Source organism: Tenrec ecaudatus, chromosome 2 (assembly GCF_050624435.1).
Source record: "Tenrec ecaudatus isolate mTenEca1 chromosome 2, mTenEca1.hap1, whole genome shotgun sequence".
NCBI classification, from domain to species: domain Eukaryota; kingdom Metazoa; phylum Chordata; class Mammalia; order Afrosoricida; family Tenrecidae; genus Tenrec; species Tenrec ecaudatus.
In genome coordinates this window covers 288,153,185-288,167,141 of record NC_134531.1, presented here as the reverse complement: position 1 = coordinate 288,167,141, position 13,957 = coordinate 288,153,185, and the positions used below count along the sequence as shown (strand labels likewise).

The window sequence follows — 13,957 nt, the reverse complement described above, 5'->3', positions numbered from 1 at the left end:
AGCTGAGGTGAACATGCTACCATGAAATGTGTCTCCTTTATGTTACTCTCTTCTGTCTCCTCTTCTATCTCCTTTACTATGATCTTTATAGATCTTAACCATACAATTGTGCCTACCAAACCCGATTACAAGCTTCTACCACTTTTTCAACTTGATCCCAGGCAGGCTGTCTCTGAGATCAGGTCCTAGACCCTCGAGGACAGCCTTGTCTCTGAAGCAATGTCCTCTGGCCACGGGTGAAGCAGAAGGAACAGTAGGCTAGGTGACAGAAGCCTGATCGGTCAGTCCAGAAGTAAACTCTCTGGCTTGCTGCAATAAAGTGGAAAACTGTGGCCAACATATCCTCAAAGTTCACATTCGTATAACTGAATATTGACACACAAAGTGCGTTTATCTCTAGGAATCCATTTGATTAGCGGAAATACATTGGCAAACTTCCCACCTCTGGAACAGTCATCTCTTCCCGGGTCCATTCCACGTCAGTGCCACGAGGACAAGAGAGGTTTACTGTGGGTGTCCAAAGGGTGACTGGCGTAGACAGAGTGTTCTGATGAAATATGCAAAGACCTAGAGTTAGCACACCAGAAAAGAAGAGCATTCTTGGCATTTCTCAAGCTAAAGAAAGAAAGCAAGCCTTGAATGTACATGCTGAAGGATGCTAAGAGCAAACTATCGAATGATGTAGGAAGCGTCAAATGAAGACGGGAGAAATACACAGGGTCACTTTACAAAAGAACCCGTCCATTGGAAAGCATCCCAAGACATAGAATATGATCGAGCACGGTTGTCTTGGAGAAAGAAGTCTGAGCTGCACTGAAGGGGTGGTGGTTACATAATCTGTCAACTTGCAAATGGGTGCTCGATGACCTCATTTGAAGGTGAGAAGATCAATAGCTCACTGGAGGTCAGACACGCTCTCTGCTTTGACTCTCTCTGCTTTGTCTTCCTGTTGACAAGACACATGGAACTCTGCTGATGGCAACCAGCACCTTGGAGCTGGAGGAGCCAAGTGGAGACCCCCGCCAATGCTAAGATGCTGCCACCAGCGCTGGATGCACAAGAGTTTCCATGCATTGGCCGGTGATCTTCCTGCACTCAGTGTCATTGCATGTGTTGCGTGAGTCTGAAGAGGAATTTACAGACTGGTAATGGACATATGGGCTAATACTGGATTTATGGACTTGACCTGGAATGGGCTGGGTTGTTTTTTCACTATGCAATTGCTCTTTGATATAAAGTTCTCTTTTGCACACATATGAGTGTCTATGAATTTGTTCCTCTAGTCAACCCAGACTAACACACTAGGAATTATTGTAATGCCAATGGGAAAGTTTGAGCAATCTGATGCATTGCTGAAAGCACTTTTCTATGCCAACAATAAGGAAAAACAACTACCTGGCCAACTGACTGGAGACCAAGTATTTTCATGCCCATCCCAAAGAAAGGAGATTCAGCAGGATGTGGAAATTATCAAGCCATATCATAACTGTCACATCCAAGTAAAATTTTTGGTGAAAATCCATTCAAAATAAGTTGTATCAGTACAGAGACAGGGAACTGCTAGAAATTCAAGCCAAGTTAAGAAGAGAAAGTGGAATAAGGACATCATTGTTGCTGTCAGTTGGGTCATAACTGAAAGCAGAGACTAACAAAAGGGTACTTGCCTGTGTTTTATTAACTATGCAAGGGCATTTGACTGTGATTATCATAAATAATTGTGGGTAATATTGCAAAGAATGGGAACTTCAGGTCACTTCATTGTACTCATGCAGGACAACACATCTATTGACCAAGAAGCCATTGTTCTTACTGGTGCCGCACGGTTTAAAACCCAGAAAAGTGTGTATCAAGGTTGTGTTCTTTCATCATACTTAACTCAGCCAACTTGCTCCGTCTCTTTGCTGAGCATACAACCCGAGAGACGAGGCCACGATGAGAATGTGGCATCGAGTTTGGAGGAAGACTTTAAGGACAACACATGATGCATTGCACAGGGAGGAATCAGCCACAGAAAGCTCTCTAAGGTGTTAGAAAGCAAAGGTGTCGCTTTGAGGTGCACCTGCCCCAATCCATAGTATTCCCGTCACTTCGTGTGCTTGCAAAAAGATGGACAAATGGGCCAGGCAGGTTGAAGCCTTGCGTTGCTTCGTTGATGAAGAATATTGAGTATACCATGAAGAAAAAGCAAATCTACCTTAGAGTTCTTTGAAACGAGAATAGCAAGACTGAGTGTCACGCATGTTGAACGTGTTGTCAAGAAGGGCATCGTACTTGGGAAAGCAGAGAATCAGCAGCAGAGAGCAAGACCCTTAACTACGTGGGTTGGTGCAGTAGCAGCAACAGTGAGCTCGAACATGGTCATGACTGTGGACTGGCACAGAACCGGGCAATGATTTCCTTCTACTGCACGCGGGGAGCCTGTGAGCCGGAACCAACTCAAATCTACCTAACAGTAATAATAATAACCTAACTAATAGCTGAGAGAAACCAAACACATTTTCATAACAGCAAGGGGTCTGGGGGTATTTTTGGTTTGGTTTTGTTCTGTAGTGTTTTGTTTCAACCATCCTAAAATGAAAGAGTTGAATTAAAGATGATATCCAATCATCATGAAGCAGTTAGCCAAGGAAATTACTGATGATTCACTCACTCCTTCCCTCTCTGACTCCCTTGTGATTATCTTGATCCTCTCATTGGCTGTCTCTCATCCCTATAGCGCCTTCAACAACATTCTCAGCAACCTGGGCCACGTGCTTCTGGGCTTCCTCTTCCTGCTGATAGTTTTACGGCGGGACATTCTCCACCGAAGAGCCCTGGAAGCCAAGGATGTCTTTGCAATGGTGAGGAGATGACAGAGAGAGGGAGCTAGAAGGTATGATGGCTACAACCCATAGGTGTGCCAAGGAATATCCAGGCATTGACTTAATGCTGATGATGAATTGTGGAACCAGGAACCACGTAAGGCTGAAAGAATGAGTCTCCAGGTCCTGTGACTGTATCGTGATTAATACGTTTGTGTTGATCGATCTTTCCTCTTTTAGGAGTACGGGATCCCCAAACACTTTGGTCTCTTCTACGCAATGGGCATTGCATTGATGATGGAAGGGGTGCTCAGCGCTTGTTACCATGTCTGCCCTAATTACTCCAACTTCCAATTCGGTAATTAGAATTTATATCCACTACATACATGTGAGTTGTAGGCGTGTTACCATCTCCCAAAAGCCCTAAAGTCACATTTGCAAGAATTAAATAGTTGTGTTTTTTCCCCCATGAGATTAAGTCATCTGAAGGCACCACTTCACGGCACATCGTTCCCTCCGGTTGTACCATTTTTCTCTCTGACCTCTCTTAGACTAGAAAATTGCTCCATGCTAAATGTTGATCCTCCGACTAGAACTCACCACTGGCGTTGAGCTAAATGTTATTCAGCAAGTCAGACAGAATGCCTCAACAAAACGTCTAGAACGTTCCCTCTGGGTAATGTGACCTTCATTAGCAGTCAGATGGACTTGCTTTGAAAGTCAGCAAACCCAGTTCAGATTGGATTCAGTGATCGTGTGACTCAGCTCACCCCGTGAAGTGCAAAGGCAGAAGGGCTTGCAGTTGGCTCAGTCTTGCGGCTCTGAGGGCATTTATTTCCCCTGCGGCCCTTTGGTTGTCCCTGTCTGGTTTGCTGGCTTTCTTCCCAGGCTCCCCTCACTGTGATAAAGTAGCTACAGCAGGCCCTGGTTTTATGGCTTCACTTCACATTACCACAGAAGCAGGCAAGCCAACCTCTAGGAGACTTTTGATTTTAAAATGGTAGGAGACTTTTAAAAGCAAGGACATTTCTTTCCCAGAAATGCCCAGATAACTTCCCCTCACATCTCAATCCTTTATACATTCACAAGCCCATCCCGACTCTTTATGATTATTATTTTGCTCCTACGTGCAAACCTGGGTGACCGAAATCATCTTGGTAGCAAGGGAGTTAGATTAACGTTAGACCAATCAGATCTGACCTCGGAGCCAAGGGTTAGTTAGGTTAAATTTCCTGAAGTAAATGCGCCAAAGGGGCTACATTTTGGACTTGAAAAGTAAGTCGATGTCTAAATTAGCATTGAGACTCTGTTAGAAAAGAAGAGGAGAAAACCCCAGGCTGGTAGACAATTACGTAACAGTGACTTCCTCATTCAAGGATAAGGAGGTTTTCTTAATGGCCAACAGGACACCTCCAGGAGTGATTTCAGTCCCAAGTTCAAAGAGCATTGAATGGTGTCATCCTCGGGAATTCCCTGCATCAGTACAGCAAACCAAGTCTTTTTAGAAATTTGACTTTTGTTGTATAATTTTCCTCCCATTCCATCCAGCACCTCCTATTGTGTCCCTGGTCAGAAGGGTCAGTAGTGGTGGCTGGGCGCCATCTGGTTCTAGAAGAGGCTGTGGTTCTCGTGCACCACGGGTTAGCCCATTCCTGTTTAAGGACGGTCCCATTCCGTAATAAAATGGACCACGATTATCGACTGCTCTATGACCAATATTTAGACGCTGCTATGTCTTTTGCTGTTAAAAACAATAGTGGAAGGAACGTTCATGTATTCGTCTCGATGCATATGTGAGAGCAGTTTCCTGGGATACTTAGAAGTGGGATTTGAAGTCGCTTAATTTGGCCCTCTTCCATTTTGCCAAAAACTGCCAAATTGCTTTCTGGAATATTAATTCCCACTCATCCTAGCTCCATGGGAGTTTCCATTTCTCCATATCATCCCTAGCGCATGTTGTTTTGGGTATTAATTTTTTTGTGTGTGCTGAATTTTGATTGATGTAGATGTCTTAGTCACCTCACACTACTGTAACAACAACAACCAAATCAACAAGTACGCCGGTGCCTTTCAGTGACTAACATGTATGTCCTCCCAGTTCTGGAGGGGGCTAAGGCTCAGAATCTTGGTCGGACACTTTCCTCCTGTGGGTCTTCTAGCTTCTGGTGATTGATGGCAGTGCTTGACATTCCTCTTCTGGTTATAAAACCGCCAGTGGCATGTTCCATGTGTGTGTGTGTGTGTGTGTGTGTGTGTGTATGTGTGTTCTGCTCTTGATAAGACAACACTCAGAAAGGATTATGTCTAGATGGTGTGGCCTCATTAACATAACAAAAGAAATGCCTATTTACAAGTACTTTCAATAAACCGGTTTTTTTGGGGGGGGGATTCAATTCAATCCATAACAATGGGACTTTGCACTGCTGTTTTAGTTTACATTCACAGGATGTATACAATGAAGCTAGTTATGTGAGTAATCAGTGTCGCTCTGTTTCAGGGCTCTTTTGTATTGCCACGCGGCCTCCAATTCCACCATCCTGTTTCTGTTCTGGAACAAGTAGAGATTACCAATTATGTGGTATCATGCAACCAGGAATTTCTCTTCTCTGAACCAAGAACAGCCACGCAGGGGGTTAGAAGCAGAGAGAGGAGCCTTCCTCAAGAATTTGTGTCATCCCCTCACAGAAGGAAGAGATGAGTCAGACAGGGTGCAGTATAGCACTGACAAAACACACATTACTCTAGTTCCTAATGCTTCCTCCCCGCCCACTATCATGACCCCAGTTCCACCTTACAAATCCGGCTAGACTGAAACATGTACACTGGAGCTCTTGACACACAGACTCCAGGACAGATAACCCCACCAGGAGTACTAATGGGAGTAGCAATACCATGTGGGTAGGGGGAAGGTGGGGGGCAGAAAAGGAAGAAAAGGGGAACCAATCGCAAGGATCGATGTATTAACACGCTCCCCTCCCCCCCACCACCAACGAACAACAGAAATGTGGGTGAAGGGAGACAGTGGAGAGTGTAAGATATGAAAATAATAATCATTTATCAAGGGTTCACGAGGGGAGCAGGGGGAAAAAAGAGGAGCTGATACCAAGGCTCAAGTCAAAAGAAAATATTTTGGAAATGATGATGGCAACATATGTACAAATGTGCTTGATGCCACTGGTGTATAGATTGTTATATGAGCTATAAGAACCCCCAATAAAATTATTTATTTTTAAAAAATTATTATTAAAAAAAATACTAAGTTTAGGTCACCTGACATGTGGAGAAGTCTCTCTATAATTAGAGGGCAGCAAATACTCTAGACTCCACAGTTACTGTAAAGGATGACTCGGGGCTGCAGAGAAATCTAGAAAGTGTCCGGGTAGGTGGGTGGCCTCTGCTGAATCCTGACTGCCTGCGCTGCTGGTCTCCATCCGCAGACACTTCCTTCATGTACATGATTGCCGGCCTCTGCATGCTGAAGCTCTACCAGACCCGCCACCCGGACATCAATGCCAACGCCTACTCTGCCTACGCCTCCTTCGCTCTGGTCATCATGCTCACCGTCCTCGGAGTGGTGCGTCCCTCTCCACCCGCCTTCCGTCTTTCCAAAGGACCCCGTGGAAACGCTTCTGTTCTTTCTGTGTTTGTTGGACCTTAAGTCAACTGGTTTGGATTCATCAGAATTCCTGGTTCATAATACATGCTCAACATTGGTTCATTGACTACACACTTTTATTTAGTGGATTAGCTAGTTTGCTTTGTTGTTGTAGCTATTGTTGTTGGTTTTTTTTTAATGTAATAGGCACCGGTTAGGTGACCACCCTCCTTTTAACATAAAATCAGGACCTGGCTCATGTGAGGTTGGGACAGAGATGTGAAAACTGATGGGGGACATTGACTTCAAAAAGTTAATATCTAAACGTGCCTTCTTAATGTACATGAGCAATGAATATTGGTTGCCTCGCAGTGACGTAAAGAGCAAGCCCCAACTTTTGATCACTAGAGTGAACCCCTGGTGGCCTTACGTGTATTGGGCTGCTAACTGCAAGGTCAGCAGTTCGAAACCGCCAGCTTCTACTTGGGAAAAAGACGAGGGTGTCTATTCCCATCAAGATGTACAGTTTCAGAAACCCACAGGGGCAGTTCTACCCTGTTCTATAGAGTCACTATGCACTGGCATTGACTCGGTGCCTGGGAGTTTTAGTTAAATCCATTGTCCTTCACCATTTTCAGTTGTCTCGGCCATCTATACCCTTTTCCTCTTCCTTTGGCCAGAAAGCCTCAGGCAATAGCTTCTCTGATTCCTGCCCCTGCTGCGATATAATCAATTGTGCATTCAGAAAAAGGGGGGAAAGAAAACCTGTGCAGAGCTCAGTTTTGACAGAGAGTAGAATTGTAGAGAGTACTCGGGTAAACCTTGGGTGAAGTTAACTGTGGTTTGAGGGGGTGCCAGCCCCACATCACTAATCACGGGTTCGATACCCACAATTGTACGGTTGAGATATTTAAATATTATATTAAATTCATTAAGAAATGAGAGATAGAAGAGAGAGAAATAATGGAGTCAGACGCATTTCATGGTAGCAATGCTCACCTCAGCCTCACCTGGTGGTCCATGTGGAGATGTGGAAGGGATGGAGAACTAGAGGAAAGGGAACAGGGGAGCGAGGATGGGAGAGGAGAGGGGGATCCGACTAGAGGTCAAGGGAGGAGCTGAGAGAGCTCTTTATTACCAACCCAGGTCTATATAGCTTTGGGGGGAGTGCAAGTCCACTAATCACAGGTAAAGACATACGTCACAGGAAGGGGCTGCACTATAGGTTATACAGCAATGAGAGGGGGACAATCTAGGGACGTACATGCAATAAGAAGAGGAGGGATTGGGGGCATACATGTGACAAGATGGGCGGATCCTAGATTCAGGATGGCAGCCAAACTTTGGATGTCACTGAGCAGTTTGATCTGTTCTCTGGATCTCCATAGAAACCATTATCAGTAGGGTGTGAACCTCATCTACAGGAACCAAACTAATGGTCACAAGCCTTTAGGGAGTAGCCCACTGTCCTTAACAACAGAGGGTGGGGCCTACCTTTCTGGCAATTGAATACATTCACAGGAGGATGTCTCTAAGCATCTGACCTCCCCCCATCTGCTAGCAAAAAGCTCCTAATGTTTGGCATGTCTTTGGGGGAGACAAAGCTGGGGAAAAGTCTCTTTATCATCCCACAGTTAACTTCCATCTTTATTCCTAGGTTTTTGGAAAAAATGACGTGTGGTTCTGGGTCATCTTCTCTATGATACATATTCTGGCTTCTTTGGCTCTCAGCACCCAGATCTACTACCTGGGTCGTTTCAAGATTGGTGAGTTGTTGGTGGTTCTATAATAAGCACGTTGATTCTTCTCCTCTGAGGAAACAGACGCCATCGTCCCTTATTCTACTGCTGGTCATCATAGACGCATGCTCCATGAACACCATGAATTCTGGGCTCTGCTTAATAACGTATATCAGTTCCAAACCAGTCCTCCCCCTTGCCGGATTGTAATGGGCATTAGCACAGGCTTTGTTTTCCACTGAGAAATGAAGCTTGCTAGACCTCAATGCTGAGGCCGGGCGCCTGGTCCCAAACATTTTGCAATGCACCATGCTTTGAAAATGCATGTGGAGAAGAGTCTGATCAGGGCATTCTAAATATGAGCCCCCTCTTGCTCAGATCTAAGGGAGAATCTGCATAAACAGATTAGAAGATCTAATAAAACCATCTGTCATTTGGAAGCTTAGTTTTCTCTTCTGGCCTTCATAAATTTATCCTCGCTATTCACGTCACCAGCCCATCACCAAATCCCTCAGGCAAGCTCGGTTATCCAGTTTGTAGAACACATTGAATGTGTACAGTCCCCAGTCTCTACGCCTCTTGAAGTTGAGTGAGGTCCAGACCAACGAAACTTGCAAAACGAAAATAACTTGGCTCCTTGTGAGTCAAAGCTCCCTCCTGAATTGGCAGGGTGCTGGGGTGGGGAGGTGGGTGGCATAGGAACAGAATTTGCTACATGGGCTATAGAACCTGATGGCTTTGACCTACAGAAAACCTTTAGGCATTGTGACGTAGCCAGACACAGAAATGATTCCGCTTATAATGGTAGCACCTCCATGACTGTCCTTTTTTTTTTAGGGGGGGGGGGTGTTGGAGGGACTGTGTTCAGTCATAAGAATATATATTAAGGTTTATTTGTATAATTTCTTATATGTGCTATATTTCATACCTATGGGAGCATTCCCCCACCAGAGTTGGCTTTCCCGAGTAATTATGAACATGGATGATTTAGCAGTATCACATTCTCCTCCAGTCCCGCAGTCCCCACCCACATTAGTAGCACTGAAGGCCCCTGACCTTTGGTGACAGACACAATCAGCCTGAGCCAGCCTCCTGGGGAAGAGGCCAGGGAAAGAAATACTCTGAGATCACTGTCCCCCCTCTGTCCCTCCAGTCCCGCTGGGGTTCCCCCTGGTGACGTTCAAAGGGCTAAGAGAGGAAGGGAGCGCTCTCAGGCAGTGCCTCCAGGTCAGTCTCCCCAGGCATGATGCAGGGGGGCACTGCAGGCGGAAGACAGCCAGTGTGCTCCTGTTAGCCAGTCCTTTTCCATTTCTCTGCCCAGGAAGTCTTCCCCTGGTGGTTGACATGACCAGGGTCAGTAGTAAAAACTCTGTAATTGTTGGCACTGATAGCATCTAAATTTAGTTCAAAGACAGGCATTTAGACTCACGGGAAGTGACCCTGGCCACCTCCTTACCCGTTCCTGAAACTGCGTTTGCTTCCTCCACTCCTGTGCCCCTTTCTCTGTGTCCACACCTGTCACCAAATGGGGACTCAAAGGGCAGCAGCGATGCTGGGGCAGCACTTAGAGGAGGGGTGCAGGAAATCAGACAGCCGGGTCCCTTCTCTTCCCTCACCAGCACGGGTATCGAAATCAGTTGCGGTCTGTTCAGTTCAGACTCATCGTGCCCCTGGGGGTGGGGGTGGTGGGTGGCGGAAGGAGAACTGTGCTCAGTAGGGTTTTCCATGGCTGATTTTTTTTTTCCAGAGTAGATCGCCAGACCTTTCTTCCAAGGCACTGCTGGGTGGATTGGACCTACCAACCTTTTGATAAGCAGCTGAGCATATTACCGATTTGTACCACCCAGGGCCCCAGAAAAGGACCACAGGGCCTTCTCGTGTGAGAAGATGGGTGATAAGTGGCAAGTCGTGACAAAGGTGGGGACAGAGACAAGTTTGGTTGCTCTTAGCTGCTAACTTAAGGTTGGCTGTTCCAATCCACCCAGTAGTACCACGGACATGAGCCCTGGTGGCATAGTGGTTATGCCTTGGGCTACGATCCACAAGGTCAGCAAGTCGTAACTCTTCAGAAGGGCAGGGCTTTCTACTCCCACAAACAGCTACAGGCTCCGAAACTCACAGGGACAGTTCTACCCTGTCTTAGAGAGCCGTTATGAATCAGCATTGCCTCGGTGGCAGTGAGTCATTAGAGTTATTACCATGGGAGAAAGGTCTGGTGAGCTGCTTCCATGGAGACTACAACCCAGAAAATTCTGTGGAACAAACCACTTGTAACACATGGGGCCGCCAGGAGTCAGAACCAACTCAACAGCAGCCAACAATGAGGCCCTGAATTTTTTTTAATCATTTTATTAGGGACTCATACAACTCTTATCACAATCCATATATATACATCAGTGTGTAAAGCACATTTGTGCATTCATTGTCCTCATCATTCTCAAAACATTTGCTCTCCACTTAAGCCTCTGGCATCAGCTCTTCATTTTTCCCCTCCCTTCCCACTACCCCCTCCCTCATGAGCCCTTGATAATTTATACATTATTATTTTGTCAAATCTTACACTGTCCAATGTCTCCCTTCACCCACTTTTCTGTTATCCATGTCCCAGGGAGGAGGTTATATGTAGAACCTTGTAATCGGTTCCCCTTTTCCAACCCACCCTCCTGGTATCGCCACTCTCACCACTGGTCCTAAAGGGATCATCCACCCTGGGTTCCCTGTGTTTCCAGTTCTTATCTGTACCAGTGTACATCCTCTGGTCTAGCCGGATTTGTCAGATAGAATTGGGAGCATGATAGTAGGGGGAGGAAACATTTAGGAACTAGAGGAAAGCTGTATCTTTCATCCTTGCTGCACTGCACCCTGACTGGCTCATCTCCTCCCTGCGACCCTTCCATAAGGGGATGTCCAGTTGCAAAGACTGGCTTTGGGTCTCCACTCCGCAGTCCCTGAATGTTTTTTGAGATGGCCCGAAAAAGTCCATGTTCTCCTTGATGGACAAACATGACTTTCATAATCGGAACACAAAGTTAAAGTCTGTTTTAGGAAAAATTACATGATGCGTCAGCTTACCTGTTTCAGGAGCCAGAAAACGATGAGTCGGTTTACCTTTTCGACTACCTTCTTATGATTTTTTCTCTCTCATTTCCTTTCTGCTTTCCACTGACTCAGATGTGTCTGACACAGGTAATGTTCAGCCACCTTCAGGAGACTTCAGATGGTGTGTGTGTGTGTGTGTGTGTGTGTGTGTGTGTGTGTGTGTGTGCGCGCTCTATGCCTCTTCTGGGCGATCATGTGGATAGAGCACCCAACGCCTCCTCACCCTTCCTCCCAAAGCACCCTGAGCCGCATGACTATGGCTAGTTAAGCGGAGGGGGAACATTCATTAAGAGAGCAGGGGTCCACACTCACTCAGAGGCTGGTTTGGGGCAGACCCAGCCTTGCATTGGATCTTTCTTCTGTGGACGGCTCATAGAAAGTCAGCTATACCCTCCACCCCAGATTCTGATTGTCCAACAGTCCTGACTTGCACACTCACTCCCGTTCGCGCCAGCCTTGGGAGGGACGCGGGGTGGTCCTCCCGCTCCGGGTAAAAGGGAATCTTCCCTGTCTTGGCCTTCCCCATCCCAACTGGCAGCCCTTTGGGGATTGCTTCAGTGTGGGGCTGGGCTTTCTGCACATGCGCAGGAGAACCCACTAGCCATTGGGTCGCCGCTTACGGGAGGGCCCAACTGCAGTGAGAAAGAAACACTTGAACATTGTGAAGCTAAGATTTCCCACCCTCCAGGGAGGTGGATTTGAGAGGATCATGCGCTTCCCGGGCAGAAAAGAACGTCACCAGGATAAGCCCCAAGGAAAGGAAGTTGAGCTGAAAGAGACGCGTGAAGCGGGTGTCCGGCTCGCAGGAACGTGTGCCCATTTCCCTTGCCTCCCAGCTGGGTGATGCTTGGATGTGGCACGCCCTCGCTGATAGCACAGGTCCAAGGGCCCGTGTCTTCCCAGCGTTCATCGCTCACCTGTTAGGTGCAATGTTGAAGAGATGACTCTCCCAGCCTCCCTGCTCCCCAAAGCTCCAGCTTATATCCACCTTGCACGCTCTCTTGCTAAGCCTCCTCTCTGTGCGCGTGTCGTCAGCAGATCTGGGGATGTTCCGGCGGGCCGCTACGGTGCTGTACACGGACTGCATCCAGCAGTGGAGCCGGCCCCTCTACATGGTACGTCCATCTGCAGCTGTTGCCGGGCCTTCCCCCAGAAAGTGGGCCACTCATCCCATCACCGAGTCTTAGTCTTAGAGGCGGAGGGGCGGGCTCAGGGAAGCCCCTGCAGGTATACTACCTAAGGCAAGAGAACCAGGTGGCTCGGGGCCACGTAGAGGTAGCAGAGACAGGTGGGTGACACTTCTCACTGACCAAAGACAAGCAAGGATTGTTAGGTCTCTCTCTCTCTCTGGGACTAGATTTCAGCCTCAGTCCTTAACTCCGCGCAAGAAAGATTTCACGCCGGGCTCGTGATCCAAGTGAATTTAATGAAAGTTCAAAGAAGCATCAGGTTTTACGCGGCACCCATAGGATTCCTTTGACCATGCGGCCTGGCAGAGACTGCCCCAAGTCACGCAAGGATCTCTCCCCTCCCACGAAGACCAGACTGCACAAGCAAGCCAAGACCCCTCTCCCTTCCGGTCCCTGCCTTTTCAAGGGTTCCCAGGGGAGGCGTGGTGAACGACTCCAGGTTGATCCCATTGGCTGAATTGCAGCCACCTGGCCCAGGTGGGCTGCTCCAGGTGTAATGCCCCTCTGGGCCCACCGGCGGGAAAATCCAGCTTTTTCCTCTGCTGGCTCTCCTGGGCATGCGTAAATGGACTTCCCAATTACCTAGGCTAAGCTACCTAACAGTATGATCCTTCTTTTAAAAAAAAAAAAAAAAAAGGAGATGCTTGTTAGTATTGTTAGTAACTAAAAAAAAAGTGGGAATTGCTGTGGAGGAGAATCAAGACAGGTGCCCCGTAAATAACCGGCCCAACAAGTCCACTTGTGAAATTATCTAGAACAGCAGCCAGGAACCAGACTGTCTTGGGCAAACTGGGACCGATGGTCACTCCAGTCACTTTCATTAGGATCTGTTACCTTCCACATTGCATAGTTTTGTACTGTTTGATTGTTTTTAGTGGTAGTACTAGTTGGGATTTACTACATATGTCATTCCATATTCTGTCGTGTTTAATTTTTATATTCGGCAGATTAAAAACTGTTTTGGGATGATTGCTTGATGACAGAAGTAATGCAAATGATACAAAGTTCTTCCTTATTCTTCAGAGCATATCATACGCCTTCTACACTGGCAGTGCCCTGTGCCCGGCTCTGTCTTTACTCACTGGCCTGAGACCCTGAGAAGGCATCTTAGCTCCCCTGGGCCCATTGCCCCAACCACACATGGTGCCGTGGTGAGGATGTGAGAGTGACAGTTGGGCCTAGCACATGCTAATGGTAGTGCTAACAGATAAGCACTTAGCAACTAACCAAAAGGTTGGAGGTTCAGACCCACCCAGCAGCCATGTGGGAAAAGGAGCTGGCCACCTGCTTCCATAAAGATTACAGCTCAGGGAAGTTTTGTGTGTCCTTTGGGGGTCGTTGTAAGTCAAAGTGGCACCAAGCAACAACTCCAGTAGCAGCCTCTTCACACGCAGGCATGTGGGAATTGCTTAGCCCTCTAACATTTGAGCAGTCACCATAAGCGCTAAAACTGCGGGGTCTTAGAGGGTTTGGGGCAAGTGACAGGTGAGTTTTTTGTTTGTTTGTTAATTTGAACATTAGCATCTATGAGCA

The 13,957-nt window shown here is 47.0% G+C and overlaps 1 protein-coding gene across 6 annotated transcripts in view; it reads left to right on the top strand.

The window, feature by feature from the left end:
- The window catches only part of SIDT1 (SID1 transmembrane family member 1), a 124,722-nt gene that overhangs the window by 99,156 nt on the left and 11,609 nt on the right, over window positions 1-13,957 (top strand). For 4 of the 6 annotated variants that reach the window (XM_075543464.1, XM_075543463.1, XM_075543461.1 and 1 more), the window contains 6 exons: window positions 2,717-2,840; window positions 3,042-3,159; window positions 6,239-6,375; window positions 8,054-8,162; window positions 11,307-11,321; window positions 12,273-12,349. In XM_075543464.1, coding sequence (XP_075399579.1) covers window positions 2,717-2,840; window positions 3,042-3,159; window positions 6,239-6,375; window positions 8,054-8,162; window positions 11,307-11,321; window positions 12,273-12,349 — 580 coding nt within the window. Of the gene's footprint in view, window positions 1-2,716; window positions 2,841-3,041; window positions 3,160-6,238; window positions 6,376-8,053; window positions 8,163-11,306; window positions 11,322-12,269; window positions 12,350-13,957 lie in introns of all 6 variants that reach the window. The other 2 variants (XM_075543459.1, XM_075543462.1) reach the window with 2 other exon arrangements.